The 24,733-nt window shown below is 48.1% G+C and overlaps 1 protein-coding gene across 2 annotated transcripts in view; it reads right to left on the minus strand.

Moving 5' to 3' along the window:
* Positions 1 to 24,733, minus strand: part of KMT2A (lysine methyltransferase 2A) — a 41,400-nt gene that overhangs the window by 5,784 nt on the left and 10,883 nt on the right. Inside the window, exons 3-31 of one of the 2 annotated variants that reach the window (XM_062608550.1) lie at positions 21,964 to 24,632; positions 21,354 to 21,531; positions 20,720 to 20,954; positions 19,748 to 19,812; positions 19,237 to 19,608; positions 18,548 to 18,621; positions 17,773 to 17,901; positions 16,819 to 16,932; positions 15,503 to 15,649; positions 15,230 to 15,325; positions 14,307 to 14,427; positions 13,601 to 13,714; positions 13,074 to 13,258; positions 12,368 to 12,541; positions 11,440 to 11,550; positions 11,144 to 11,217; positions 10,440 to 10,630; positions 9,949 to 10,055; positions 9,683 to 9,820; positions 8,787 to 8,945; positions 8,379 to 8,496; positions 8,217 to 8,295; positions 7,816 to 7,976; positions 7,533 to 7,718; positions 2,574 to 6,888; positions 1,793 to 1,873; positions 1,364 to 1,428; positions 813 to 983; positions 162 to 236 (exon numbers count right to left, since the gene is read on the minus strand). In XM_062608550.1, coding sequence (XP_062464534.1) covers positions 162 to 236; positions 813 to 983; positions 1,364 to 1,428; positions 1,793 to 1,873; positions 2,574 to 6,888; positions 7,533 to 7,718; positions 7,816 to 7,976; positions 8,217 to 8,295; positions 8,379 to 8,496; positions 8,787 to 8,945; positions 9,683 to 9,820; positions 9,949 to 10,055; positions 10,440 to 10,630; positions 11,144 to 11,217; positions 11,440 to 11,550; positions 12,368 to 12,541; positions 13,074 to 13,258; positions 13,601 to 13,714; positions 14,307 to 14,427; positions 15,230 to 15,325; positions 15,503 to 15,649; positions 16,819 to 16,932; positions 17,773 to 17,901; positions 18,548 to 18,621; positions 19,237 to 19,608; positions 19,748 to 19,812; positions 20,720 to 20,954; positions 21,354 to 21,531; positions 21,964 to 24,632 — 10,704 coding nt within the window. Of the gene's footprint in view, positions 1 to 161; positions 237 to 812; positions 984 to 1,363; positions 1,429 to 1,792; positions 1,874 to 2,573; positions 6,889 to 7,532; positions 7,719 to 7,815; positions 7,977 to 8,216; positions 8,296 to 8,378; positions 8,497 to 8,786; positions 8,946 to 9,682; positions 9,821 to 9,948; positions 10,056 to 10,439; positions 10,634 to 11,143; positions 11,218 to 11,439; positions 11,551 to 12,367; positions 12,542 to 13,073; positions 13,259 to 13,600; positions 13,715 to 14,306; positions 14,428 to 15,229; positions 15,326 to 15,502; positions 15,650 to 16,818; positions 16,933 to 17,772; positions 17,902 to 18,547; positions 18,622 to 19,236; positions 19,609 to 19,747; positions 19,813 to 20,719; positions 20,955 to 21,353; positions 21,532 to 21,963; positions 24,633 to 24,733 lie in introns of both variants that reach the window. The other variant, XM_062608549.1, reaches the window with a different exon arrangement.

The raw sequence follows: 24,733 nt of genomic DNA on the forward strand, positions 1-24,733 counted from the left end.
GAGCATTCCATGGAACAGCTTTCAATCCTTTCACTGGGAAGAAATTATCCTCCATAGAGCAGTCAGAGGCTGCGCTAAGCCTCTACGGCTCTGAGCCCTTCCGAACAGGAAGATATGCTCACTCTCACACGTGCAGAAGTGGGTTGGGCACTGGCCATTACCTGCAAAGGAGAGTTGCTTCAGCCGGGCATTGGATCGGGCTTCTTGTACTTTGTCCGTCAGTGACTTCCAGGCATCTGCAGACACACAAACAGAGCACGACACTGAGATCGTGTCCGAGTAGGGGGGGTACCAGGAGTGCCAAACCCCATGCCTTGCTGTGCCTCTCATTTTGCCACAGCTTCCCAGTGAAACAACATACCACTGGTGGACTTCTATGTACACACATGGTATGCTGCTTTCCAACAAATTCTCATATTTGTTTAAACTAATTAGGACTATGAAGTTTGCATCCTTTCACGGTAAGTTAAAGTCCTCATGTCCAGTTGCCTCCCTCCTCTCCAAAATTCCCTTTGGCATAAAGTAAGCACCTTCAGCAACTGCTCTGGAGTAAATTTAGATACCCCTTTGTCTGATCCACATGGACTATGTAGTGACAAAACATGGCTCAAAACCATTGGTCAGCTGACTAAACAATGAGATATATTCACTGAATATATTCTACTGAAAGAAAAAATCAACAGAATCCAGCCATTGTTAGGAATTTGGGTTGTTCTAGGGCTGCAATTCAAGACTTTGATCCTCAGAAGTCCTAACTTTACTTCTAGCAAGGAAAGCTAAAAGCAGTGCAACCAAAAGCCCACAGTTCTCACCTTCAATGCTTTCTGCGCAGATCTGAAAACCATCATCACTAGAGATCTCAAAAACCAAACCTTTCTTGTGTTTCTTCTCACCCAGACACTCTTTTCTCTTTTGCTCTTGCTGAAGCCAAAACATAAGTGGGGAGCTGAAAGTGCTCTCTTCTTCCTCGAGAGCTTTTGAGCCTGGAAAAGACAGGAGCCAGCATGAAGACAGAAACTGGGTCGAATGACATTTTTCCACTGGTTGTTCCATGACTGAACATTCCTGACTAACTTGCCTTTTGACCCGTAAACCTGTCCAAGAAAAAAACCTAGACAGTGCTGTAGTAAGTGTGAAATCTCAAGTGCTGAAATTCCCACAAACTTAAAATAGACATACAACTATTTGTCTCATATCTATTAATAGCCAACAAACCTTTCCTCCCCTCACAGCAAGAATACCATGGTTATCAGCTCTGAGGTTTTTCCCAAGAGAGCGAGACACACAGGCCCTGAACTTCCAGGTACTCATCTCCCAGACCTGGACAACCCCAAGACTTGGTGCTTTTGAAGAAGTGACATACCTGCATTCTCTTGTTCACTTGTTGCATTTTGTGTTGACTGAGATTCTGACAAGACTGATGTTTGCCTTGGGGGGGGGAAGAGAGGAACACAGAGAGAAATATTTAACAACCTGCCTCATTTCCTCACCAGGCTGAAAAGCTGCCTATAAAATCTTGAGAACTAGGCAGATACAATAACCTTTGTGCTCTGACATCAGTTCCATTGGAAACAAACCAGCAGGTTCTACTCAGTGGCATTCCTTTCTGAGGCCTCTATTTCTCTGTGGGTAGCAGTCTAACCCAGTACAGTCTGTGACCTGTTCTCTGTGTTAGGGCTACTCAGTGACCGAGGCTCAGCCAACACAGGGTGAGGGGTCATCTCCTCAGCCAGCTGTAGCTTCCCAGAGACACACACACCTTCACTGGTGGAAATGTCTGTTGAATGCTTACCCTGCAGACTGGCCACATGGCTTCTGCAATGGCTGATCTACGCTTGCTGGATCCTGTGTATCTGCCTTCAGAGGAAGGGTCCTGGAACAAAAAAAAAATGAGGAACACTGAAAATACCTGCCAAGCCACATGTGCTGGGAGTGAGACTGGAAAACGCAACAGATCCATGGGGAGCTGCTGCGAGCGATTCAGCAGTTCACAGAACTGCAGGAGTAGAAACAAACGTTCCTGGGATACGAGGAACCAGATCACACTTCCAGCACCACAGCAGAATCCAGACTTGCACTTCAACAGGGAGGAGGAGCAAGAGAAAGAGCTCTGGCTGTTTCAAAAGGGTAAGCTGTTGAAAGAGGTCTGGATCGATGTTTTACAAACCAGACTCATTGCAAGACAGGAAGACAACCAAGGAATTGCACAAGTGATGTGCAATGTTTCTCAGTTGCCAGCAGAGGGACGTTACTCTCAGTAAGAGAATCATTTTGGAGAACCTGCTACTCTTTGGAGTGCCATTTTCTCCTCTAGTATCTCTAACCCACTCTTTAATTTGCCAGAACTGTCACCAATGAATAATGTCCTCACAACCCTGATCCTCAAAGCCTTAAGTTTTGCATCCTTCCCCCTCCAGAAGGGATACTCTTTTACATATCTACTTTCTGCTGGCAGCTGTGGCTTTTATCTTAAAAATCGCCCAAGAGAAAATTTGCTGCAGAAATGAGTGCGAGATTCTTCCTCATGTTGTTACAAAATCTCAGGGATAAGCAGAACCAAACGCTCCTCTTACCCTGCAGCAGAGACCTGGGGTACAGCGACAGCCCCTCTCTCAGGAGCATGTGCTTCAGAGGAACCGGCCCACAGGTGAGATGTTTTGTGCTTCTTCCCATTCCCTTTGTCTAACGATGGCTGAATGCGTTTGATTTTTGGCTTTGTTTTCGTGGGAGCCAGTGCGGAGCTGCTGGCTGACTGCTGGCCAGAGGAGGGGGAGCCTCCGGGAGACGCGGAGCTGGCGTGCATCACGGATGAGGAAGCCTTGCTTTGCTCCAGTCCAGTGTTACTGGGAACGTCGACCAGCTGTGGAAAGCTGGACAACTGCGTTGTGGCTGAAGCTGTGCCGAGGTCCAGCTGGGAGGAAGCCACCCCGGATTTGCTGGCCAAGAGCTGCGTCATGTGCTGAAGCTGGTAAGAGCCTTCCGGGTCGGTAGAGGAGGGAGCAACTGTCATGCCCATCGTCTGTGCTGAAGGCAGAACGCATATGCTTGATGCAGCTGTCATTGCTGCTGTAGATGGAGTCTGGGATGCTCCCAGTTGTGAGAACATCCCAGAACTTGGTGGTAAAGTCATGTGCTGCTGCTCCTGACCAAGACCAAGGCTTTGCTGACTAGCTTTGATCAGGAGGTTGCTTATTGACCCAATGTCCCCTAATAATCCAGGGCTAGTTAATGTGACCGAACTTTGTCCTAGAACGTGACCAGGAACCGACCCACCGGTGCTCGGTGCTGCCGTGGCCTGCATGGACACGACATTCAGCACTGAGGAACTCGAGGCCAGGCCCGACACAGGCCCTGCAGGGAGGTGGCTGGCCTCTGGCCCTATAACGCTGGAAGACGTGCCCACGGCAGTGGCGGTCCCACCTTGTGGGAGCAGCGACGCTTGCTCAAAATACATGACCCCAGACTTGGACCGTTTGATAATATTGGGGACGGTTCTGTGGGACGTGGAGTTTGCAATAGCTCCCAAATCCAGCGGGTGGTTGGAAATTTGGGAAGGAGCAAAATTAATTAAGGTCATGTTGGAGACCATATCAGGAGGAGCTATAGCAGAAGGGGTTCCTGAGGGAGCCAGCTTCTTGTTCTTCCGTGACTGCAGGCGAGATATGGGCCGCTTCTTGCCTAGGGCAGCGGCTGGAGTAGTGGCGGCAGTACCTAGGTCTGTCCTCGGACTAGCTTCAGACACCAGGAGCTGAGGATCGGGGGGTGGCTGCACTCCTATGAGAAGCCCTGGAGAAGGACTGCTGATGTTTGGCGGGAAGCCAGTCTGAGCAGCGGTGGAGAAGGGATGGATATGCTGGTGATGGGACATGGGCAGCAGCCCCTTGCTCGTGGGAGGGAACAATGACTGAGACGAGGGCAAGCTCGGATTTAATCCCGTGGTTAGCGTGAGGCCGCTGCCCATGGGCCCCAGCACTGAAGTGTTGGTCTCCATCACGCTCTGCGCGGAGCTAACGGAAGGTGTTAGCTGGATCTTCTGAGTAACCCCGTTGGGAAGAGTTTGGAGGACGTACAGCGGCTGCATGTTTTGGTTGACTACCAGCAGCTTCTCTGCGGCCGGCTTGAGGTGGGGTGGCGTTGTCTGCACGGCAGCATTGGAGATCTGCGAGGGGCCAGGGCTATCTGTGGAGTTTGGCACGTACTTCTGGCTCTGGAGGGGAACGGTGGGTGATACTGGCACCTGGATACCTGGAGTCCCGCTGTTCCTTGTTAAATCCTGGTTGCTGCCGTGCCCTTGCTCGACAGGGCCACAGGGCGGGCTGGCTATGTGCTCTGTGTCTATGTGACCCTGAATGAAGTGGTCGGGAGTTATGTGTCCTTCAGGGCTGGGGTCTACTCCCGGGCTCAGGAGAGCTGCATCGCCCTCCCCCGAGGCAGATTTTTCTGTGACCGTCACTCTCTTCTCCCCAGACTCCGCGGAGGGCAAGGTGAGCATCGCCCTCTCCCCCGAGGAGGAGAGCGAAGACTCCGAGATGACGGCGAGTCTGTTGTGATTCTGGCTGGGCACCGTAGGGCTGCGAGTGGTCAGAACAGAGAGGTCAGAAGGAAGCTCCAGCGGCAACTCAAACTGCTCCTCTGCCGATATGGAGGACGAGACGCTGCTGTCCACTGGCTCGGCGGTTGGCAGCTGCTGAGAGAACACCTCAAACAGACCCATATCCTTCCCACGGTTGCTGTCGAGACCCAAACCTTCTCCCAGGGTTAGAAGTTCAGAGGATGAGGACTCCGGACTTTCTCCCAGCGCCTGCATAGACGGCGTGTTCTTTAGTACAAAGTCCATGATGTCGGAAGGGAGGATGTTCCCACAGTCATCGCTGTTGTTATTGTCAGAGTCAGATTTCAGGAGTTCTGTGTTGAAAGTGTCCAACAAGTTCTTGTCAGAAGGTGTGCTGGCGTGAGCCCTGCGGCTCGTTTCCAGAGAGCTCAGCTGAGCTTCCAGAGAGTCCTGACCTTGCGCTTTAACCCTGCTCACCGGATGGCAGTTATCCATCTTGGAGTCGCTTTTGTGGACAGAGGAGCTCTTGGTGACTTGCACTTTCTCACCGGCATCTTCACCTCTATCTAGCTTTAAGTTCTCCGTTCCATTTTCCTTACTGCTCCTTTTACTTACTTGACTGACTTTTCTTGTGGTCGCCGTGACGCTTGTATCACTTTCAGTTCCATCATCCACACCGTCCAGCTGGGAGATTTTGGGGAGATCACACTGCTCCTCCTCCCTGAACAAGCTGTGGGACGCAAGCCTCTCCTCCGCGCTCGAGGAAACCACCGTTCTAGTGAAATTGTAGTAGTACAAGTCATCTTCATCTGATGTGCTCAAGTCATCCGCACCGTCCACTTGTCCTTCTGCAGACCGTTTCCCCCGCTTCTTCCCAGTCGAGTTACTGTAGAAGGGAATGTCTTCCTCTCCGTAAGACCTCACGCCATACAGAGGAGTCAGTCCAAAGAACATATTGGATCTGGCCCTAGCACTTCTCCGTGGATACCTCCGCTTGTACGAGCCCTCTTCTTGAGCTTTAGCTCCATCCTGGAGCATCAAGTTGTTATCTTGAACAGGCAGGTTTTCATACGTGTTATTCTGTGATTCCTGTGCTGGTGCTTCATTTGGACTTCCCTGAACTACAGGGTTATCTTCCTGGCTTTCCGAGGTTGAGGAGGACTCTGCCACCACAGCCAGTTCTGCCCCTGCAGGCTGAGCCTCAGCATCGCTTTCTGGCTGTGCATTTTTAGACTGGTTTTCACCTTCCATCTTGAGTGGTGTCAGAGTGACTTTAACAGTGCGCTTTCTAGGTGTTGGTGACTCCTTGGGGGCCACTTCGATCTGCGCTGCAGAACCTTTGGATGGCCCTTGGGAAGGTGGGGACTTATCGCCAACTTTTTCAGCAGGAATACTGTTACACAACCTCTGGTTAAGCTGTTCCGTTGCCAAACCCTGATTAGTGAATTCTGGTTTCAGGTTTCCTTCATCGCTGCCTACTGCTTGACTCGAATCTGTAAGAGGTTTCAGGGAATGCTTCTCTTTAAAACTGTCTTTCACTAACTTCTTCCCCTTCTGACGCCTGTCTTTAGGGGCAGAAACCACCTGCTCACTCGCTGCAGGAGACCTGCTATTTACTCCAGCAGACTTCAAGGTCTTGGCATCCATCTCATCAACCACGGTCGTTTTCTCCAGCTGCACAGGTTCCATGTGCTGATCCCTGTCTTTCCTTGGGCCTCTCTGATGCAAAAGTGGAAAGGATATTGCCTCTTTGGAAGAAAACGGTCCTGAACATTCTTGAAAGGTTCCTACTTTAACATTCATTTCTGCACCCGATGAACTGGTTGGTTGAATGGACATTTTGGAGTTTCCTCCAGAAGCAAAACTATGAGCTGAATAATCTGGGTCTTTCAAGGTCGATGTTTTCATCTTCTCTCCTTTAGAAGTCACACCTTTAGCTAGCAAATCCAAATTGGATGAATGTCCTTCTGTAGGCTGAGAGGCATCCAGCTGGTAAGTTTTACTTCCGCTTATAGCCGCTGTCTTCTGGGAGCCTGAACCGGTGGAGCAACTTTGAACTGGAGCACTTGGAGTACCCGCATTCACCGATCCCACGAAGCGGTCAGTACTCTTGACGCTCGGCTCGTGTTCTGAGGAGGACCCCATGCTGGAAGCTGCAGATCCGCTGTGCCTGGTGTAAGTGTTCCCAGCTCGTGTAGGGGAAATCATCCGGAGTTTTGATTGCTGCTGTGACAAAGAGGAGGTGCTGTGTCTCCGAGAACCGATGCTCTTCAGTCCAGAGGACAGCAAAGGATCTCCTACAGTCACTATTTCATGGGTCACTGGTGTAGGACTTCCTGAGAAAATAAGGCAAGAAAGACTGTCAAGTGATCTGAAGGCTACATGATCAATGCACACCCAATCCCTTCAGTCAAGACACCAGAAATGAAAACCTTTCAGTGCAATAGCATTCACATAATGATGATAGCTGAGCTGGCTATTAAAGATCTGATACTGTCAATTAGTGTTCAGAAAGCAGAGTTGATAGGTTTGCATCTCAGCATTCTGTACCTCAACTTCTGATCTGAATGCTCAACATTGCTTTGAAACAAAGTGTGACCCATTGATACAGAAACAGCAGCTGAGTTACAACAGCAGATTTCCAACTCTGCCTAGAAAAATACCAACTGAGATGAGAAAGTCCCTAACCTGTACTAAAGGTCTTCTGCAGTGCTGCTACTGTACTGCCCACACACAGCTTTCTTCATCCCAGGCAGTTTTTGGTTCAGTCATACATTTCTCAACAGGCCATCTCTACTCTCTATTTTCAGAGCTTTCCTTCCCTCAACCCTGCTGCCACGGCACTGTTTTCTCTAGAAGCAGAAAACTAAACACATACTGAAGGAAGCTATAAAAGACAGGAACCAAACCAGAATTATTTCCAAACAAATAAAAGAAACCTCCCCAAAACCAAAGGCCAAATTCAAAACACTTGAAGTACCTGCAGAGGGTAATGGCCTTGAGCCAGGAGACCTCTGTGCGGATGGGTAAGTTGGTGTCCTGATCCTAGGACCCTTCGAGAGCAGTGGATAGTAACAGGAACTAGAGGTCTGAGAATGCAAGGGACGGTCTGGTGATGGTGGGTTTGCAATTTCAGGTGTATTTTGGCTCTCTTTAGGTAGAGTTTCTGTTGTTGTATAAAAGAGAAACAGCGGTATAAGCTATCGCTGAACCCTAAAAGCTGCGATCTGATAAAGTACTTTTGGGAAGTCTTAAAAGATTACCTGTAAGGGGAACTGGGCTATGGGCAATTGTTCTGTTATCATCATGCTCTACAGTGCTGTTGATGTCAGGTTCTACGACTGGTGGTCGGCACTCCATGATCTTGCAGGTATACACACAGCGCTTCCTGGCATCTGTTGTGCTCCAGTACACCCTGGAGCACCTGGAAGATAATTCCAACATAAACAAATTTACTCAACAGTTAAGCAAATCTCATCATTCCTGTGTTACGTTTTCAGTTTCTCAAAGGCTTCCTGGCACAACGTGCTGCACACCCAGTTTAGCTGCAAGATTCCCAAACAGCAGAGGAAAGCTACAGACCATTTCAACTGATGCTACTTCAGTGCTGGTTTGGCATCTAACATACTAAGAGACATCTAATCATGAAGCAACTCATACTTACTGATAGCCGATGGGAAACAACTTATCCTCACAGTCTGAGAGGTCATTCAGAATTCCTAAACAGTCTATCGTCATTGAACCTGAGCAGAAAGAGGAACAGAAGAGGCTGACAACCAGATTCCAGCACCAAAAGTGGATTACGTGTGCAGAGAGTGGATCTTACCGATCATCATGTGGATGTTCTCTGGTTCCAAGCCACTGAGAAATTTTCTTCTCAAACTGATCCCTTCAAAGTCCACAAAGACTCTCCTAAGAACTTCAAACCCATTCTCAGGAACCACCTGGAAGAAAGATCCACAAAACTAGCTGTTATTTTTAAAGGAACCGCCACATGTACGCTACATAGCCTGTCTTACTCAAGCCTCAGTTTGGTCTTTAGGTTTTTCAGCTGCCACACAGTGTCACCTGCCAAACCTCTCCATGCCAGCCCTATCACTGACTTCTTTTTAGCAGCACTGTGGTCAGGCCATTGTTAGGAAGGAACACGTTCAACACTAACTTCTAAAGAGCGCTGACAGTTAGAGGCCTACCCCACCTTCAGACAAGGCAGAGGGTAAAAGAAGAATCTCACCTCTCCTTTGATCAGGTCACGATGCCTCTGGCAGTAAACTTTCTTATCGTCCAGAAAGACGCAGTTCTTGGCTCGTGAGCACATGAAATGGTAGTTACTCGTACAGGAAGTGAGGCAGCAGCCTACTGTGGCGCCTGACTTCTGGCAGAACTCACATCTCTACAAAAGCAAAATAAAGAAGAGTTGACAATTAATCTCCTTTACACCCAGACTACCATTACTGTTGTCAGTTGGGGTTTTGGCACAGAGAGGAGTTTAGAGTAATGCCTGACCTCCCACTTCACTGCCACATCCGTGACTCACATGGATGAGCGAGACATGGAGGAGGAGGCGAGAGGAAGAAGATCCCTCACACACAACAACTTTTGCATTTGCAGACTGCTTCCTCCAGGCCCCAGGCTTCCTTGCTTGTACTCCATATCCAGGTGCCATATTTGCAAGTTTCACTGATTCATGCGACAATTATTTCTCCTGCACAGAGTATTTCCCAAGTGGGCAGCATACTAAGAGCAGTCCGATTCCATCCCTTATGCTGTTTTAATGAACATTTAGCACCAACTGATGCAATAGTAAAACAAAATTTGGACAAACTAATTTCTAGCTGTGCTTCCAGTCTCATTTTGCTCTCCTGGAAAGTAACCATCAACCAATTCACAACAGGAAGATTAGTTTGCTTCCCAAGACTGCGTGGCAGTTCAGAAAACAGGAGCCACTGTCCCTTTAGCAGTACTTAACAGAGTAGCTACATGCAAGCTCCATGTCAACATCTTTCATGTATACTCAAAGGTGAAAATGCTCCTTGATATACAATACACACAAGGAATCTTTTAGCTGGGTTCGTGTCTTTATTCTGTGTGAATGTGAAGCTTAACCAAGCATTCTTCCCTTATACCCACCAGCTGCTTTCCTCGGATCACAGCCATGTGCACGTTCTTCAGAGAACCATCATCATCTTCAAATACCTCTGCTGACCATAAAGCACAGTTCACGTGTGTCCATTCATTTTGGCCAATGTAGAGAAGGCGTCCAGCATCCTAAAGAACAGAAGGAAAAGTTCTTTTTGAATGTTCCAAGAGACACACCAAGGCACAAGCAGCATCTGGCCTACCCACGGTAGTGCTTAAATGAGCTCCCATTACACAAGCATGAGCAAGGTACTCACGTTAGCGCTGTCATCGCCATATTTCAGGCACAATGCACACTGCCTGTTGTCTTCTACATCTGGAGGTGGGTTAAGCTCAGGACTATCCTCTCGGCTTCTGTCAGAGCCTTACGGTTAAAAGAGAGAACACTGTTTATTCTTGAAAGCCAGGGAGGCAAAAATTCATCTGGAAAGACTGTCAGTAAGAGAACAGGGTGGAGGAGCCAAACAGTAGCCTCAAGCTGTCAAACAGCCAGCTTGTCAAGCAAGGCAAGGCACACACCAGGCTCTACACAGCCCTTCGCTGGGGGAAGCGAGGCAAGTGTGCCTGGGCTCAAGCTCAGCTCAGAAACATGGCATGTGTAACAGTCTCTGAGCGACTTCAGGTCACAGAGGTCTCCAGAATCCTTCAGTCACATACAGAACTAGTACCACCCTCGCTTTACTACTAGGAGGTTTGGAACGAAGCCCTCTGGGTTTGGGACTAACAGTGCTGCAATCTGTTTTCTTACTAGAGATAGGTGGCGTAGGAGGATGCAGAGGAGTGGGTGAATCTGGCTCTCCAGGCCCTTTGGGTTTTGGAGCAGGGATGATCTTCTTCATCAGAGGGGGCTGCTCAGTGCGGTTGTTCTCTTCACGCTCCTGCCACTGAGCGTAATTGTGGTCAAGTGAAGGCGGCAGAACTGCGTTGGGCAACATACCACTGCTGAAAAGCAACAGGAGCAGCTGTCAGACCTGACTACACCAGAGGACCTTGGGCCCTGGCTAGCAGCACCATTGACATTCAGTCCACAGTAACAACCCCTTTAAACTACTCCCAGTCCCTGCATGCTCTCAACAAAGGCCACAACACTCACATTTGAAGGTTTGTGATGTAGCTGGCTGTTTCTTTTGAGGGTAACAGATGCAGAAGGAGGGCCACACTAAATGGGAGTGAGGAGGAGGAGGGGGAAGGAAAGACAGGACTGACAAGCCAACAGACAACACATCTAGATCTAAATAGTGGTTTTGGTTACTCTGCTTTAGAACAAGGAAATGTATACAAAACCTGGGGATGGGATTACTGTTTAACAACTTAAAACCAAAACAAAACAAAAAAAAAAAAAAGGGGAAAAGGAAGAAGAGAAACAGAAAACCCAACCGTCTTGTGATACTTTTTGCTTAGACAGCTGGCAAACCGCAGGGTGCCACAGTCAGAGGCAGAACAATTACTTACTTGCTTGTTACTTTATTTGGCTCCCAAAATCTGGACTTTTTTACACTGAACCATGGAAAAACACGTTCCATTTGCTGAAGGAAAACAACACTCTGTTAGAAACGTTATACAACATACCAAAAATTCAAAGACATTCAGGCAAGATCTACTCTAAATGCACAACCAGTAAGATTTCATTAACATCAACAACTCTGACAATGTATTATTTTCTTCCTGGAAATACCCAAGCAATACCAAGCATGACGGACCCTTTGGATTCCAACAGCAACAAGCAGTAGTATGAAAGTCCAGCTCACCCGGATGAAGAAGGACTTGACCATGCTATTGGCTTTCTTCACTTCTGGCTGCCCTCCATCGGAGTTAATAGCCGCTTGAATGATCTTCACAATATCATCACTGAAATCCAACTGTAAGAAAGCCCCAGGATTTCGTATCAACAGGATGTCTCTTGCACAGCTACACCACCCACTTGCTTTTTAAGGCATCAAGTGAGCATCCAGATGACTGGAAGACTGAACCAGAGCATTGACTTAAAGCAGAGAAAGGATTTAGCTGTAAAGAAATGAGCAGTCCTTTCTTCATTTGCACCCTGGCTGCAGAACTGCTACACCCACCACTGTTCACTTCTTCCTTCTACCAGGACATGACTGCTGAGTAGTTTTAAACCAGCTAAGCTGGCTAACTCACAAGGACTTGGCTAAAACCTGGCTACAGCATGTCTGCCCAGTGCTTTGCAATATACATTTGTCCTCAGGATTATGGGCTCCATAGGGGAAAAAAAAGAGGAAAAAGCTGTTCCCTACAAAGAGAACTGGTCCAGTAATGCTAGTGTTGTGCATAAATGACCCCTAAAGAGATCACCCCTGCATAGATCAAGTATCAGTTTGCAGATAACTGAATGTTCTTGGAGTTACCTGACTAGGCCTTCAGCTAGAACTCGCACATGAAGGATACTCCATCCTGTTTACATCAACACCTGACTAAGAGCTAAAGGGATTTAACCAAGTGCTGCTGCTGGTTAGAGTGACCCATGCAGCAGTGTAAATTCTATGTCTTTGAACCGACGTTAACACGAGCACCAGTCAGAGTAATTTTTAGCAGCACATTCACCTGTTTCCTTGTTCATAAAGAAAAGGCTTAAGCATGCTCAATTCTAAACACCACGGGTCATAAAACCATTCATAGGCTCTGTCATTTGAGGGGAACACAAAACCTTTGACATACCACAGAAATGTAACTTCCTTGATCCATTTTTCTTTTCACTCCTTCCAGATCCAGAGGTTGCTGCTCCTCCTGTTTACTGACTTCTGTTAGGACAGGAGGGTCGGGACCTTCAGGAGAGCTTCTGGACGGGATACTCTCTTCTGTCTCGGGGTTTAAATCGGGTGGTTTTGCTGCCTGTTAACATCAGCAAACAGACAGAGGGACTTCGGCTACTGAAGTGTGGCTGCTATTCGTGACATACTCCCAGGCACACTTATGGGCTCAGAGATTCTCACTAACATGAAAGAAAGGAGACTCAACTTCTGAATAAAGGGACAAAAATGAAAGGGTCTTAACCTTTCTGCCGCTGCCCTGCAAGGCACACAGCAGGACAGAGTGACCAGCTATCAGGATCAGACTCATCTTTCAGAATTCTTATTTCTGAATATGTATTTCAAAACTAAGATCCCATTTATCTGTCAACTAAACACCATCACAGAGATAAATCCTCCCACTCCTTGAAGAAATCTACCCTATTTTTAACTCTTAGCCTCACAAATTGTACTGTGGGTACCCACTCCTTTGTCTCCATAGGAATGAAGAAAAGAAAGAAAACAAAACTCGCAGTCTGTGTCATTCCAAGTCCACTAAAGGCAGTGAGATGTACAGCGATGCCAGGCAATGCTTCAGGCCAAGAAGATGTGAAGGGCCGTGAGGCTCCCCTTACCTGCCGATAACGCAGCAAGTGGCTGGTAGTTCTGGAATTCAAGAGGGCTGTTAAAACCTGCCGTAGGGAAACCTGCAGCTCCTTCTCCAGCGCCAGCCGCCACTCTGCAGGATGGTGCTCTGTGCAGTTAATGCAGGTGTACGCTACGCTCTCCGGCAAGTTTGAGAGTATCTCATACATTTCATCTGGCGATAAGGAAAGGTAAAATAACAATCTGAACTACTTTACTGAAAGACAGCTACAGGGAAAACCCCTTCTCTGCACTTACTACCTGAAACCCTTCCCACCTAACAAAAGCATCTTGTGTGCTGAGCAAAACTGTGCTTGATATGCAAGTCCTTCACCTTCAGGACACTACTAGTATTAGTCCTGGTTTACCTGTAGCCACTCTACAGATGGTCTTGAGGTAGGTCACAACAGGTGAGGGTGCCGATATAACAGTCTAGCAGAAAGGTCCCAACATCGATCACTTTGGTCTACTCACTGCCCCATGTTCTTAGTGCCGAGGAGAAGAGGATTTGCCTTACCAGAGAGGTTTTCACATTTGGAATGCACCCAGCGGTCGCATTTCCCGCACTGCATCATCTTGCTCTCATAATCATCATCATCATAGCATTTGTCACAGAGAGGACAAAAATTTCCTGCCAACAAGAGGTGATGTTTATCAGGAGCTCAGCTGCCACACAGGTCTGTTAAAGGCTACGTGGTTATTTACTAGTGTGCCAAAGAAGCAGCTCTCAGCTGCCAAGACAGTTGCATCTGCTTTTACAACACTGCAAACAATAGCCACAAAAATAACCTTCTTGGAAGAATGCTTACTGCTCTAGAATACCATTACTGGGTACCCATTTTCTGAGATTGGAGAGCCTAACAAAATACTACATGCTGTTACCTTTACAGAGTAAAGCAAGAGCACAAAGGTGACATACAGGTGGAAAGAAATTAGGTGGAACAATCAAGATTTTCTCTTCTGAGCTTCTTCCTCAAAGAGCCCAGACCCTCCTGTGTACAAAGGCATCCTGTAAAGTAACTAACACAAGAAGGAACAACCACTTTCCAACAGGAATTCTGTTACTCCTATTAAGTCAGGAGTCTTTAGGCCAGGTTCAGATCCTTTTTGCATTGTGAGCAACTCAGCTGCCCCGCAGCCCCTCTGCTCGCTCTGCACTGATGCTAACTCAAACCCGAGCACCCAGCAAGGCTCCTGCTGTAAAGAACCCCAACTGTACATACCTTTAGCAAAGAGTTTGGCACAATCATGACACAGCGAGAAGTCGTGGGACCACTGCGCATCCCACCCTTTGCCTGGCGTTGTTGATCCGCAGCTCTTGCAGCGAACACATTTGGTGCATATCTGGAAAAGGAATGTTTGGCAAGAGTTACTTCTGTTACCCAGAACAGAAATATCCTTATGCTTTGGTCCTAAGGATACAATTCACTGTTTTTCTTACTTAATGAGTGCAGGGGACTTATACAGCAGCAGAAGCAGTTTCAAATACTGAAACTCCCACTAAAAAGATAAAGAGCTCCCTCTGTTTACGATAAAATGGTGATAATGCCACGAGAAAAAATGAAAATAAATCACAGTAGAGTTTTTCTGCCCTATTTGCACTGACAAAAATACCTCCTTTCCCTTCACGTAAACAGCACACATAGTTGTGCCATTTCTTCTGACCTGTCTTCTTATAACAGTTTTCCAGCTCTGAGACTGTTGTACTACTACTACTAACACCTAGAACCTGTTAGCACTAAATACAAGTGCACTACAGGCACCTGTTCAGAACAAAAGCTCTAGAGACACAAACCAGTGCATTAATGCACATTGTCTCTCACTACCAGTATCTGCTGGGAAGTCTGTTAACAAGGCAAACACTTTCATTCTAAAGAGCTTCTTCCATGTCCTAGGACTACGATCAGAAGAATTACCACAACTAAAAAAGGTGTCACCTCTTTAAAAAGTCCTGCTTGTTTGAGATCTTAGCTACACGACACCTATTTCCTACCACCTATTTCCAAATGTACCTTCTGATGTAACAGGCGCGCGCCTTTAAAAGTAAAGTGGCTGCATCAGAACAAGTCATGTGCAGAGCTCTGGCCCACAGCATTATGATCAGCCAACATGTGAATCACCCAGAAGGAAATAAAGAAACCCTCACCCAAACTTTCTTTTTCTTGGTGGGCTTTGTTGGGTAGTTTGGGCCCAGGCACTCCGGGTGATAGCTGTTTCGGCACTTGTTACACTCCAGCAACTGCTACAAGAAGGAGGAGAAAAAGCATTGGAGCAGAGACCCCTCAGAGGGGTGCAACCCCCTGCCTGCTTTTGGTTACAACTGATCCCCCGTCGGGGCAAGAGGAAGAAGCTGCCATGAAGCAACTCGTGCATGTCCTGCCCAGCATGGCGTGGGGTCCCCGCCGGGGTTTGGGGGTACCTTGGTGGCCTGGTGCTGTCTCCCACACACGTGGCAGAACTTGCAGCGACGGCAGCACCAGTTCTCCAGCTGGTCCTCCAGGGGCCGCTCGCTCTCCTCTAAGCAGAACTTGTGGAAGGGCTCACAACAGACCTGACAATACACAAACTGCAAGGGGGGGAGAGGCAGGTTTTAGCAAGTCAGAAGCTGCCCGGAATTCCCAAACAAGCCCCCTCGTGCTCCAAACTACTTTGAATTCTGCTCTACAGCTGACACAACAAGGATTTCTACTGGCATATTTTAGGAGGGAAACTCTGTGTGTACTTCAGATCGCTCAAATACACGCTCGTCTACCCAGAGATTTGCCTCCTAGCAGCAAATGGGAGTCTGGAACACTTTATCAGTGTTCTGAGCATTGGCAAAGACCTACAGGGCTCTTCAGGATCTCCCTCCCTTGCTGTACCACAAGCCAACTGCACAAGAAGAAAACAGTGCAGAAGGAAGGGGCAATGCAGAGCAGAGAGACATCTCTCCCTCCATTCAGCTTAGGTGGCCCATTTGAAAGCTCTTTTAACTTCTATGTATCGCCCTACAAGGCTGGTCACATCACAGAAAGAACCATCCTTGGGGCACGAACATGCCAGGCTCACAGAGGACACCAAACAGTCTGTCCCCTTGAGCAGCCTGACTGAGAAGGAGAGGTTTGCATGACCCACTGGACCTCCATGGTCCTCAAGCATGTGAACGGATGTCCACATATATAGGACTCAACCCTCTTCCCCCCTAGGTACTGGGCACTCATAACCAAGCCTTTTCTAGAGCGTTACCATCACCTTCTGATGGTATCTAGCCAGAAGATGTTGAGAAGCGCCTATCTGTACCTGGAAATGCACTTAGCACATCTTACTGGGGCTCTTTGTGCAGCACCAGAATCTTTCCAGTCACATTTCAGTAACAGTTTGTGGCTCTCAGCAGATACAGCCGTACCTGGGAAAGCCAACACCACCTGAAGCCCTCTAACATTACTGGTCAGCCTTTCTTATCTCAAGCGAAAAGCAAGCAAAGCCCCTGCTTTACATCAGATGTGGGATTCCAAATTAAGAGGAGATGTGGGTGCTCTCTGATGTGCTGCTACTCTATATGTACTACAATTCACCTCCAAAGTGAGCAGCTTGCATTTTAGCATCTTGTGACAAATTTTATAAGGACAGATTTACAGGTATTATTTTCATTTCTTGGGGATTAAGGTCACGATACTTTCTGTGTATGGCTGTATTTATGTCCGTAACAACACGGTGCTGTAACTAAGCGATTGACAGCAGAATGCAATGCTTTACCTCCACATGTCCACTGCTGGCACAGAGAAAACAGACCACCCTGGGAGTAATAGGTACCGAGGTGACGATGCCTAACCCACCCATCTCCCAAACATTCTCCACTTCACAGTCCTCCTGAAAGCACAAAAGGACACATCACCATGCAGAACAAGGCAATACAACATCAGTACAAAGTGCTCACACTGCTTTACACGCTCGGGGCCTGCAGTTAAGCGGCCTCCAACTGAAACCATTTCAGCTTCTGCCTTGGTCTACTTTAGAGTCCAACCTCGGTGCTGGTCTTGCCGAGAGAGCTCAGCAAAGCCCTAGCCTTCCCCTACGGAAAGCAAGCCTAAGGAACGAGACAAGGCTTTTCACGATTGCACAATTAGTACTGAAGGTGGAATTTCAGAAGAATTATACTTTATTAAAGCTCCATATTTTATAAAACACTTATGAGATCCCACTATAAGCTCCATTATCAACACTTATAGATGGACTGAAAAATTCTGATTAGGAAAATACGCACGTTTATTATTTCAACACTGTTGTTCAAAAAAGTACAGGATTTCTCATTTGAACCCCCAGATATACCCCAAATATCTTGAATTACAAGTTACTAACATTTCCCCAAATCTTGTTGGCTCAAGTTGTGGCAAGGTTTTATAGTTCCATCTTAATGGAATCATTCTTCATAAACCTCACATTCTCGCCCATCCTCACACATTGACAGTTAAGGTTTTAAAGCTTTAAGTCTCTCTTCGTCCAGTATTCTAATTATAAGGAAAACAAAAAGGCATAACCAGCTTCTAAGAATCAACCGAGTGACTTGTCCTGAAGGCTCCTATTTGCAGTTCTCTCTGAACGGAACCAGACACACACACTTAGAAGTCACTGCCAGCACTCTTGAGGGACTCTAGCTCCAGTGATTAGAGGCAGGTAACATTCAAAGACTTAAAACATTTTGTCCTCTACCTTGAAATCCACTCGGATTCTGTGGACTCCATCTGTAGGTGGCTTTTGCTTGGAACTGCTTCCGTTAGTCAGAGTGCTGAGCAAATTCAGCGTGCTGCTCTCTGGCTTGCTTATAGGAGGGGGCTTTTCCTAGTCAAGTAAAGGAGCCGGCGTTAATCCCAACCCTGAACGTCAGAACTCCACCAAAATCACACGAAATGCCGAAGATGATTCACAGACAAAACCCCCAAACCACCATGGAGTTCAGAGCGTGTGGAAGGTGCAAGTCACCGTTCTGCAAACCATGCCTGGGAGCATTCCACACGCAATTACATCTCTAATACAATTTGCTGCTTCTTCTCTAACATCATGTTGCTCTCTCAGCAGAGCATTGGCTTTTATTTTGCTGCAGTGGGGCAGCTCTGGGCTCAATGAGTCCTTATGTGCTTCTCTCTCATATTTAAGTAAGACAATTCTTTTAGGGCTTGTTTGTTTGTGGGGGTTTTTTCCATAACAGAGTTGTTTCCAAGATGAAGGCAGCTCCATGTTCCATGGAGAAGTTAGCCTCCACCACAAAACATGCAAATCTTAGAGAACAAGTGAACGTCTGAACCGAATCTTAGGCATATGCTGGCTACTTTGGTATCTGCATCCTGCCACGAGGAGAAACCTAACATCTCTAAGTACAAAAATAATTAATCTGCACATGGGTTAAGTAATACCGTTCTATTTTCTAGAAAGACTGAGGTTCCAGGTCCCTGAAATGTACTGACTGGGTACAAAAAGCAGTATTCACCTTTTCTTTTGGTTTCTGTTTCACAGGGAAAGTTGGACGGGGAGCAATTTTTTTCTGTTTGCTTTGTTCTGTGCCTAGGAAGGGGGGAAAAATTATGAGTATTTCAAGTAACTAACAGCCACCTGTAGAGAAGAAAAGGGAAGAAAATCAGCTGGGTAACGTGCGAGGAATTTTAGAGCAGAATTTTTCCACCCCCTTCTGTGACTGCACCTCACCAACCACAGCTTGAGCAGTCTCCTTGAGGCATGAGAGGGAGTTTGCTCCACTAAAAGCCTGAAGCCAAGGGTGCCAAGGCACACAGGTCCCAGAGCTGCCTCGCTGATCACTGCTCAAGCTGCTCTGTGCTATGTGCCATAGCAGACTATGGGCTTGTAGCAAAAGCTTACATTCCTCTTGCTTCACATCCAGACTGTGAACAGCCACCAGACCTAGTGTCAGTGACATATGCTTGGAGACTGCCCAGGCACGTGACTGCAAGCCCCAGTGAAGCTGGGCAGCTCTCTCTCTGCCCCAGCACACAGCGTAGCGCAATAAAAGGCAGCCAGATCTAAGCCATATTTCCAAAAGAACCTGCTGTAATTTCACCAGATCATCAAGCATTTCTCGGGTTTAAAAGCCAACAGCTTTTAGAGGCACCAATATTGTTACTTAACATGACTCAAGTATTGAGGAGAAACAGTCCCATTTACCTATTTCTGGCTGGGGAGTCTGCTTTTTCTTAGGCTCAGAAGTGGCAAGTTTAGGTGCTTCTTTTTTCAAAGGTCCTGAGCTGGGTGGCTGAGGAGGAGGGAGCGGCGCTGGCTGGGCTGTCTGCTTGCCAGTCTTTCTGGTTCCAGGCGCAGGGACCTGTTTGGGCTCTGGCACCGGAACGGAGGAATTCCCATCCTCATGCTTTTCCTCAGTGGGCTTACGGGCAGGCTCACTGCTCTTCCTTACCGCATTGTCTTCTCTCGATACGACACTCTGAGGAGTTGGTTTCTGTCCAGAGTCCAGCTGGTTCTTTCCAGAATGGCTTTCTTTCTTTTCATTTGTCTTCGACTTCTTCTCTTTCTTTTTTGCAGCTAGAAGAAGAAGCATCAATAAAGCGACACTGCCAAAATGGCACGACTTCAAATGATTTGCCACTTACTTAAAACAAAGCAAGTTAAGAGATGAAACTTTCTCTCTGGCGCTACACTCGAGCCAAGTCTTTCAGCCTACCTTTAGCTTGCTTCTGGAGATAGGCTTTGGAAGGCATCCACTGTAGATTCTGACATTTCCTCATTCTAAAAAGAAAGAGCATGCCAGGAAATCAGAAAAAGAACGCAGGCAGTGAGAGGGCAGTCTGTAAAAGCTCCATGTGAAAACCTGACAAAACCATTATCGATACACCCACTACTTTCTCCCAGGCAACTCCCCGGCCCTTCAAAGGTGTGTAAAGAAAATTCTTATTTTCTTCTGCGTTTTCCCTTTGGTTTCCCACACTCTCAACACGTGGTTTTGAAACCTCACCTGCAGCCTGGGCAAATCTGCTGCATTCTCATCTCACAGGTGAGCATTGCACAGTGATCCTCACAGCTATGCTGTGGAAACGGCTCTCATGCCACAGCAATCTCTAACGGTGCCACTTCAGCTGCTGCCTTTTCAGACAAGATTATCTTGTCTGTTAAGTCAATTTAATGTAGCAATTTGAAAAAGCAAAAGGCTCAGGCTAAGTGATACACGTGAAAACTGATAGAAGAAAATATGGACGGGCAGTATTGCTTAATGACATCCTCAGACACCTCTGTCATATCAAGTGTATGTACACCAGATAAACATCATCTTCAAAACATCAGCTCTACATGGATGCAATGTGGGAAAATGAGAGAGAAATACGTATGTCTGTGCTGCCTTCCCCCAAAAGACCCGCACTGCCTAATCAAAGTCACTGGTCTCACACCAAACGCTTTCCGTGCCATGCTAGTTCCCATCAAGCTGGGAAGAATAAAGCAGAAGTGAACTTTGGAAACAAGCACAACTTGAAGCGGGATCTCCAAAATGCCCTTGTTCACATTCCCCTGCTGTGATCCAGCTTCAGCCCAGGGCAAATTCACTCCAAGCCCATGCTCCAGGGTTCCCTGTCCCAAAGTACGCGTGGGCTCATCCCAGGCAGCACAGGGATGGGCTGAACTGTTTCTCAAACACACTTACTTGCAGCACTGCTTCTTTATGTTGCGCCCACCAAACTTGGGTTTGTCTAGACAGTTGGTACAGACACCGCAGTCCTCTGGAACCTGACAGCCCGAACACTGCCCACAGCGCCTCGAGCGTCGGCCCTTCTTCACCGGAGGTTCTTGCTGTGCCTTATTCCTGGTAACCGGCTTAATTGGCTTGATCGGTGGAGCAAGAGGTTCAGCCTCTTCCGAGCCAGCTATCGATGACTTATCTGTCAAGAAAGTTGCTAGTGTAAATTCACTGATGTCAAAGGATGTTCCAAGTGTCTAATTTGCTCATGGAATTTATTCCCTTAAGGGCAGGTACACCAGCAGAGCTACACAAGGGGCACGTGTGAGTGCAAGCACAAGCAAACATATGTACCTGTACATACGTACAGGCACACACGCCCCTCAGCAGAAGAGAAGTTTAGTGCAGAACACATTTATAACAGCTACCAATGGTAGACAGGATTCACCCTGTTTGAGCAGCACTGTAACAGTGAGCCCGGAACTCTGTAACACACTTTCCCTCCCTCCTTAACCATTCAAAGCAGTCCTTGGCTTAAGCAGTCAGCCAAAGCTGGCTTTGTATGAAGCCAGAGGTGAAGACTAAAAAAACCCTAACTCACCATCATTCCCCATGGAAGACAGTATCTTCTCCCGCTCTTCCCACGGTAAGGCACTCAGAGTGGGCATGTCATCTGGGAAGACCGCTCGTTTGCGGCCCAGCGCAACAGCCGCTCTCCTGCAAACGTGTTTGATTCGTGGTCCTCGGACCGATGTTTCTGATGAATCGCTCTCTTGTCCCTAGAGTTCAGAACATGGGAACAGACAGCATCCCTGAGAAAGGCTGGGAAACGTGTAACAAACTTCTAAACTACTGAAAAAGAGTTCGTTTGTATCTTGCACTTAGCCAGAATCGGGGTAAAAAGAAGGACTCTCAGCCTCGTAAGCCTGGATGATCCCAGCGAGGATAAATTCAAAAGGACAAGAGGTTCTACTCAAAAAAGGACGGGGCTCCCTCCCCCAAGGTGACTACACAGCAGCTCCCTCTCCCCCTCAGCTTCTGCACAGGGTTTCTCGGTCTTGGGCCATTTGCCATCTGTTGCTCTAACAGCTGCTCAGCTCTGCACGTTAATTCTTCACGCTTACGATGTGAAACCTACCGGTGACTTCCAGGGTGAGTGCAACCCAAGATGCACCCCAGCAAATAATAAAGCAACTTGGAAAAGGGAATACCTGTGCTTTTGGCTGATCTGCTTGCTTGAGGGACTTGCTCTTCTCAATCTTGTAGAGCTGGGCTTTAGCCTTTTTCAGAAGACTGGCCACCCTCTTGTCAGTCATTGGCAGTTTGTCTGCTTGAGCCAACATAGAGCTGATGGAAGAAGCGGAATGTTTAACGGTGCTGGACGAAGGAGCAGAGAGACGCAGGGCTTTTTCCTTCTCCAAAGAGGGCATGGCAGGGCTGAGGTCCAGGTCCGACTTGTCTAACCCTCCTCTACCTTTCTTGGATGTTTTGGTTTTGCTGGCTGCTGCGTCGGCCAGTGCTGCAGCAGAAGCATCTGCCGCAGGGTCGAGTGCCGCAGACTTTTTCCGCCCCCCTGTTTTTTTGGCAGACGATGATGCTGCAACATCCTCACTGACAACTTTCTCTTTGGGCATTTTACCTACAGGGAACAAGGCAGAGCTACTCTGGATTTCTGACCCTTTCCTCCTTTTCTCCTTCCTTGACTCACGTTTGTTCTCCTTCTCTCTCTCTCGGTCTTTCTCTCTGCTCTTGTCCTTCTCCAGGCTTTTGTCAGCATCTTTATCTTTGGAGAGTTCCTCTGCCGCCCTGTCCTTGTTCCTGCCTCTCTCTGTCTGGGGACTTGACGTGAACCAGGGGAAGAGAGGAGCAGGGCTGCTGGAAGAGAAGGGCTCTGCCGGAGTGCTCGTCTGCTTCCTTGGTCTCTGGCTTCTTTCTGCCGATTCCCCAGCCGGCGTTAGGGAATGGGAAGGAAAAGTGAAAGTTGAATTTAAGGCACTAGTGGCAAGAGAACTAACAGAAATGCTCGTTAATGAGGAAGAGACAGAAGACTGGGGGGTGAGCGTTGTCAGGTCAGAGGTACTAAGTCTCCCGCTTCTTGTCCTCATGGAGTGCGAAGGAGATCTGGGTTCCGAGCGGATGGGGCTGAACACTCTCCTCTTCCGCTTCCGAGAGGAGACACCCGTGGCAGAGGCCCCTGCAGTGGTGCGACCGACCGATGAGGGCAGAGTGACAGATTCAAAGATCCTGGAGTGGGCCTCGCTCGGCGTGAACCTGGGTGCTCTCAGCAGAGGACTTCTCTTGTGCATGTCAAACCTCGCTCCAGACTGAAGAGAGAAGAGGCGCGCTGGAGCCGTCGCACCAGGGGTTGAGAAACCAGAAGCAAAGCCGACGTCCTCTGGTGTCAGTGGCGGGGGCCTGAAGTTATCGAATATCGGTTTGCGAATAAGACCCTCTTTGGCATATTTTGCTGAGGAGAAGTACTGTGGCTCCGAACGGGAATGCTTCAGGGAGGTCCACCTAAACGTCGGCTCTCGCAGAATTGACTTACGTTTCTCTTGCATCGGCGCGGCAGAAGCGGGAAGGAAGGGGGAGGCCAATGGTATGGTGGGAGGCATCAGCCAGGGGGTATGGTCCGAGATGCTGGAAGCAGGCTGCAGTGGTGGCGGGGGAGTGAGCAGGGGGGGAGGAGGAGAGGAGGAGGACTGCTGCTGTGGCACGCTGGGCAAGGCCGACAGCTTTTTCGTAGTCCTCTGGCCAAAACTTCTTTCTGTTATCGAAAACCTCCTGTTTCTCCTATCACTGTTATCATTTTCGGGGGACTGAGAAACAGGCAGCGGCGTGTGGACCTCTGGAGTGTTGCTCCGCTCCTCAGAAAGCGTTTGCAGCTCCTCGGAAGCCTGAGAGTCTGTTGATGTGTCCACGCTGGGGCTGCTGGATCGTGAGGAGTCTGAAGACATCTGGGACGAATGCTGGGAGGCGGCGCTGGACTTCTCGCTGGAGCCGCAAGACGTGGCACTGAACCTGCTGTTGGGTGTAGATTCCAGTCTGGATATCTTAATGGGAGGATCGTAGTCTTCATCCTCAATAAACCGCTTGGGTGTTTTGATAATCCGTGAAGAGATCGCACTCACAACTGGCATGATGAACTGGCGGATGTTCTTGAGCTGGGTTCTGCCCTTCCTGCCCTGCAGTTTGGCTGCCTCTTTCTCAATCTTCTTCTGTGCCCCCTTTTTAGCCCTCTGCAAAAGCTGCTTCGCAATCGTGGCATCCGTCCTTTTGGTGGAAGGTATAATCCTAACGGGCTTAATCCTGCGTGGACTCTGCCTGACAGCCGTCTTCTCCTCCTTGGTAAGAGGTGGTGTGCCATCCTTTTCCTTGCGAATCCTCTGGGGCTTCTCCAGCTGTGAGTTCATGACCAAGGTGGAGGACATCTTCAAACGCTCAGAGGATGGCGGGCGGCCCCTCCTGCGCACGATCTGAACGCTCTTCCTCCCAATCTGAAGTTTCGCCCCAGGCTTAAATTTAGATTTCAGTGGGGAGAGTTTACTAGTTCTTAACTTCTTGATCTTTGTTGCTTGCTGAAATGTAGTGGATGGTGACCTTTTGATTTTCTTCAGACTCTCTTTTTCCTCTTTGCTGCCCTTCTGAATGTCCGACGCGTCCTTTACTTGTGACAATTTGAACTTCACACTTGTAAGCGTTGGAGGTCTTCCTCGCCTTTTTTCCCCACTCTTCAACTCCTTCTTCTTGACTTTCTCCATAGATGTGGTTTCAGACTTGCTTGAAGGGGAACACACTGATGATGAGTCTGACAGCACAGCTGAACTCCGGTCAGAACTGCTCCGGGGCCTCCCACGAGGCTTGCGAGGACTGGATTTAACTGTGAGGGAAGCAGAGAATGCAGAGAATACGTTAAACTGCCCAAGAGTCGGATCAGCATCACTCACGTCACACTGGACTCAGTGTCAGTCACACTGCTGT

This window comes from Pezoporus occidentalis, unplaced genomic scaffold (genome assembly GCF_034315485.1).
Source record: "Pezoporus occidentalis ecotype Australia unplaced genomic scaffold, CSIRO_AGI_Poc_V1 ctg130, whole genome shotgun sequence".
NCBI classification, from domain to species: Eukaryota; Metazoa; Chordata; class Aves; order Psittaciformes; family Psittacidae; genus Pezoporus; species Pezoporus occidentalis.